At 41.1% G+C, this 6191-nt stretch overlaps 1 protein-coding gene across 1 annotated transcript in view; it reads left to right on the top strand.

The window, feature by feature from the left end:
* Positions 1 to 267: 267 nt before the first annotated feature.
* LOC106582339 (tumor necrosis factor-inducible gene 6 protein) overlaps positions 268 to 6191 on the top strand; it is an 18150-nt gene continuing 12226 nt past the window's right edge. Inside the window, exon 1 of the mRNA XM_014165327.2 lies at positions 268 to 597. Coding sequence (XP_014020802.1) covers positions 498 to 597 — 100 coding nt within the window. The 5' untranslated portion in view covers positions 268 to 497. The remainder of the gene's footprint in view (positions 598 to 6191) is intronic.

The raw sequence follows: 6191 nt of genomic DNA, 5'->3' as shown, positions 1-6191 counted from the left end.
GAGTTACTTTTTATTTTATTGTTTACTTTAGTTTATTTAGGAAATATTTTCTTAATTCTATTTCTTGAACTGCATTGTTGGTTAAGGGCTAATAAGTAAGCATTTCATGGTAAGGTCTACACCTGTTGTATTCAATGCATGTGACAAATATAATTTGAATTGATTTGAGATATGCCCAATGAGTGACATATCTGGTGAGTATTCCGGCAATGGAATAACGGACATTTTCAGCTTCCAGGAGGTGATGTTGCAACACAGCTGGGTTAAAATTTGAGAGGTGCACGCGAGTCAATTTGGCTTCTGCATGCCTCCAGAGGTTCCGCAATTGCGTCACACCATCCACACGGCACCTCTGACCACATTTCGGATCAAGCATAAATTGGCTCTAACATTTTAAAACGCCAGTTGTCAGATGAGCAGCTAGCACAGCGCCAACGGTAGCAGCTGGCCAGAGGACATCAAACGCAGCGCACAGCTCTGATCTCTACAAGAGGAGGATGCGAGTCTTCGCTGTCATCTGGGCCATTGGGTTCTTCTTGAAAGAAGCGCAAACCTGGGGCTTCAGAAATGGAGTATTTCATAACTCCATATGGCTGGGTAAGTCACGCTTTCTTTGTTACTTTGGGAGCCTTAAATCATTTGGCTGCTTTTCAACAAGTATTCATTTCGGAAGTAACTTTTATGCATGCCAACAATTGCAAACATTGGCATTCTGTAGGACGTTCTCCTGAAAGTTTTCTGTGTTTGTATTTTACAAGATGGTTGTGGAATGTTCAGTTGTAATATTTAGCACCACTATGCCACATTGGATCTTTCAAAAAGGTGGGTCGCTTGGACGAAGACCCATAAGAGGCGCCGGTTTCCCTTTGATGTGTCCAAAACTGTTTTTTTTTTTTTATCCTAATTTAGGCTAATTATCGTTCCCATATGTCAGAAAATTATTACTTTATGTTCACTTTTCTAACAGCGCTTTATCTTCAACATACTCTCACAATCTTGCACAACATAGGCTATTGATAAGGTTGTAAACATTAGCATTTTCCCTGATAACACTTTGCCTACATAATCTTTACAGTTATGTAACATTATTAAATGGCACATAGCACTATGATATGTGTTCAGGTAAGGAAGGGGTAGAGTTGGAGACTGACATATTTATGACTGAACATTTTGTCTGAGGGACAAGAAACACACATGAACAAGAAAGCTGTGCAAACTTCAGAACATTATTTCAGTGTTCAGTTTAGGGCATAGCATTGCAGTGGTGTAAAACGTACCAAAATGTCATACTTGAGTAAAAGTAAAGATACCTATGTAGAAAATGACTCAAGTAAAAGTCAACCAGAAAAATACTACTTGAGTAAAAGTCTAAAAGTATTTGGTTTTAAATATACTTAAGTTTCAAAAATCTATCTAATTGCAAAAATATGCTTAAGTATCAAAAGTAAAAGTATGAATCATTTCAAATTACTTATAATAAGAAAATCAGATGGCACAATGTTCTTTTTTAAATAATTTCTTTATTTATAGTTAGACAGGGGCACACTACAACACTCAGACATCATTTACAGATAGCTAGAGGCACACTACAACACTCAGACATCATTTACAGATAGCTAGAGGCACACTACAACACTGAGACATCATTTACAGATAGCTAGAGGCACACTACAACACTCAGACATCATTTACAGATAGCTAGAGGCACACTACAACGCTGAGACCTCATTTACAGATAGCTAGAGGCACACTACAACACTGAGACATCATTTACAGATAGCTAGAGGCACACTACAACACTGAGACATCATTTACAGATAGCTAGAGGCACACTACAACACTGAGACATCATTTACAGATAGCTAGAGGCACACTACAACACTGAGACATCATTTACAGATAGCTATAGGCACACTACAACACTCAGACATCATTTACAGATAGCTAGAGGCACACTACAACACTCAGACATCATTTACAGATAGCTAGAGGCACACTACAACACTCAGACATCATTTACAGATAGCTAGAGGCACACTACAACACTCAGACATCATTTACAGATAGCTAGAGGCACACTACAACACTGAGACATCATTTACAGATAGCTAGAGGCACACTACAACACTGAGACATCATTTACAGATAGCTAGAGGCACACTACAACACTGAGACATCATTTACAGATAGCTAGAGGCACACTACAACACTGAGACATCATTTACAGATAGCTAGAGGCACACTACAACACTCAGACATCATTTACAGATAGCTAGAGGCACACTACAACACTCAGACATCATTTACAGATAGCTAGAGGCACACTACAACACTGAGACATCATTTACATATAGCTATAGGCACACTACAACACTCAGACATCATTTACAGATAGCTAGAGGCACACTACAACACTCAGACATCATTTACAGATAGCTAGAGGCACACTACAACACTGAGACATCATTTACAGATAGCTAGAGGCACACTACAACACTGAGACATCATTTACAGATAGCTAGAGGCACACTACAACACTCAGACATCATTTACAGATAGCTAGAGGCACACTACAACACTCAGACATCATTTACAGATAGCTAGAGGCACACTACAACACTGAGACATCATTTACAGATAGCTAGAGGCACACTACAACACTGAGACATCATTTACAGATAGCTAGAGGCATACTACAACACTCAGACATCATTTACAGATAGCTAGTGGCACACTACAACACTCAGACATCATTTACAGATAGCTAGAGGCACACTACAACACTGAGACATCATTTACAGATAGCTAGAGGCACACTACAACACTCAGACATCATTTACAGATAGCTAGAGACACTACAACACTGAGACATTTACAGATAGCTAGTGGCACACTACAACACTCAGACATCATTTACAGATAGCTAGAGTCATTTACAGATAGCTAATGGCACACTACAACTGTCGTTCGTTTTTTTTTTACATCCGTTATTAGACAGTGGCAACGCAGAACTCTAATGATTATGAACATGGTCTTTTGCCTGCTAATGCCTGCAATGCAGTGAAGAAAATGATATGACAACAATAACGTCTAATGTAACTGGCCCCTCTAACAGTACAACTGGCCCCAGCTTGGCCCCCCCAGTTGAAATGGTCTAGAACCGCCACTGAGCTAGAGGCACACTACAACACGCAGACATCATTTACAAACAAAGCATTTGTGTTTAGTGAGTCCTCCAGATCAGTGGCAGTGGGGATGACCAGGGATGTTCTCTTGATAAGTGAGTGAATTGGACCACTTTCTTGTCCTGCTAAGCATTGCAAATGTAACGAGTACTTTTGGGTGTCAGGGAAAGTGTATGGAGTAAAAAGTACATTATTTTCTTTAGGAATGTAGTGAAGTAAAAGTAGTCAAAAATATAAATAGTAAAGTACAGATACCTAAAAAGAACTACTTAAATAGTACTTTAAAGTATTTTTACTGAAGTACTTTACACCACTGTAGCAATGAAAGAACAAGGACAGAGTGTTATATCAGTTTGAAGACTGCACATTTGTTGTGTAACACAGAGACTGCTATAACATCTCCCCTTGAAACTCTCAGTTTATAGACCAATGTGTTTATTTTCTAATAATGTTATAGTGCCCCAACCCATTTCAATGGAATATGTCGTAAAGGCTTCTTCAGATAAGTGTTAATGAGCTCGACTTGCCCACCAGACCTACACCCATCTGGAACACACAAACTTAACTGCATGTTTACAGTAATATGTCATGTGACCCAAACCTCCCCTATATCATTTGGTTCTGCTAATAGTGAGATACACCACACTCTGGGCTCATAATGAGAACAAGGCACCACCTCACAAGGCACCTTGGAGGGACAGTTTGACTAGTAGGTGAAAACATTAGTTCGTAGTTAATTTGGAGTGCACTCCAAGTCCTACAAGGTCATGCATGCGTGATATCAAAACAGCCTCAAAGGAGGACTCCCCATAGGGAATGGCCACTTCCAACAGGGAGATTACAAACACTAAGCTTCTGTCCTAAGGGTTTCTATCCAGCCACAACATGTTAAAGTTGAAAGAGTTTGGCCTATCCACCGGGTGTGTTTCGTGTTTCTTTTCTTCCGCTTTGGACTTCTTAGTCTGAAGCCACTTTGCTTGCGCTAGCTCCCTGAGAAAGATGCCTCCAATCTTGTAAAACAGAATCTTTTCTGCTTGTTTCCTGTTGCTTGGATACGTATTGTTGTAGTTGTCGCAGTGGGAGACTACACAGGCAGTGGTAGCATATGTGTCTCACTGTAGTGCTTTGATGGTGATGGCAGCGTTGACTGACAAGAAAAACACCTTCTTCGCCCATTTCGAGGAAAACACAGTGCTGCCGACTCAGGCCACCGCCGCTCACGAGGACTGTGAGCTCTCGTTCTCAGTGGCCATTTAAACGCGTTAACCCTCACATGGCTGCCGGCCCAGACGGCATCCCAAGCCGTGTCCTCAGAGCATGTGCAGACCAGCTGGCTGGAGTGTTTACAGGAGTGGAGGCTCCTCAGAGGAGGGGAGGACCATCCTCCTCTGTAAATTTCATACAAATAAAAATAGTGAAACATTATCATGAAGTTATCCTTTTTAGATATACTAAATGTATTCACATGTAGTCAAATAATTGATTAAAACACAAGGAAGATCTACAGTAGCCTCAATAGCACTCTGTAGGGTTGCACCATGGTGAAGCTGGAGGACAGCTAGTTTCTGTCCTCCTCTAGGTACATTGACTTCAATACAAAACCTAGGAGGTTCATGGTTCTCACCCCCTTCCATAGACTTACACAGTAATTATGACAACTTCTGTAGGACGTCTTCCAACCGATCAGAGCTCTTGCATCATGAACTGGCATGTTGTCCATCCAATCAAAGGATCAGAGAATGAATCTAGTACTGAAAGCATAAGCTACAGCTAGCTAGCACTGCCATGCATAAAATGTGGTGAGTAGTTGACTCGGGGGAGAGAGAGAAGGTCAATAGTTGAACAGCTTTGAACAAATTTATTTATTTAAAAATGAAGGAGAAGCAAGAGAGGTAGAGGGAGAGATATCTATAATTTACTGTATTGTTTTTTTAACTTTCACTTAGCTAGTGATTGCAGCTAGCTAGTTTGGCCTACTCAAACAACCAGCTCAAACAGACAGAGATACTATGTTATCTAGCTAGCTATGACTGTCCAACACTGGAACTCTTCCAAGTCAAGATAAGCTTTTGTTTCATTAATCTATTGACACCGGGACCCGCCGGTGTAACTGCCAAACTGCTTGCTGACCTTACACTGTACTACATGATTTTAGTGGGTTTACTATCAAATCAAATCAAATTTTATTGGTCACATACACATATTTAGCAGATATTATTGGGGGTGTAGCATTAGTTCTAGTATCTATGTTGACTATGACATTAGCTAGTTAATATGGCGACAACAATGTAGGCTGTGTGTAGCGGTTAGTGGTTATGATATGAAGGTTCTGTTGAAAAACGTTTCTTAAACGGAATGAAACAGGGATATACATACCTGAATTTGTCCAATAGAAACTCTCGTTTGCAACTGTTAGACTAATGCTTACACCCTAGATCAGCTAGATGCAGGCAAGAGTGTGCGACCTGTGCACCTACATTGTAAACTTTCATTCATAGGCTAGGTTGTAGCAACCTCATGATGAGTATAGGGAACATTTTAGTATCATGTAGTAGCCTAAATCTATCAATGTTACGTTGAGCTGGCTGAATGGAATATGAAGGACAGTCATCCAATAAAATTACTACCTCCCCGTAGTACTCACTTCTGTCATCATGAAGGGCTTTGAGAGGCTAGTGACGGAACATATTCCCTACACCTTACCCGACACCCATATTGCCCCTACAGATCGCCATTGCACTGCACACTTCCCTATCGTGTCCGGACAAGAGGAATACCTATGTAAAGATGCTGTTCATCAACTACAGCTCAGTCTTTAACTCCATAGTGCCCTCCAAGCTCATCGCTAAGCTTGGGGCCCTGGGTCTGAACCCTGCCCTGTGCAACTGGGTCCTGGACTTCCTGACGGGCCAACCCAGGTGGTAAAGTTAGGCAATAACACCTCCGCTACGCTGATCCTCAACACGGGGCCCCTCAAGGGTGGGTGCTCAGCCCCCTGCTGTACTC

Source organism: Salmo salar, chromosome ssa21 (assembly GCF_905237065.1).
Source record: "Salmo salar chromosome ssa21, Ssal_v3.1, whole genome shotgun sequence".
Classification (NCBI taxonomy): domain Eukaryota; kingdom Metazoa; phylum Chordata; class Actinopteri; order Salmoniformes; family Salmonidae; genus Salmo; species Salmo salar.
Note: the sequence above shows the minus strand (reverse complement) of the source record. Positions and strands in the feature narration are given on the sequence as shown.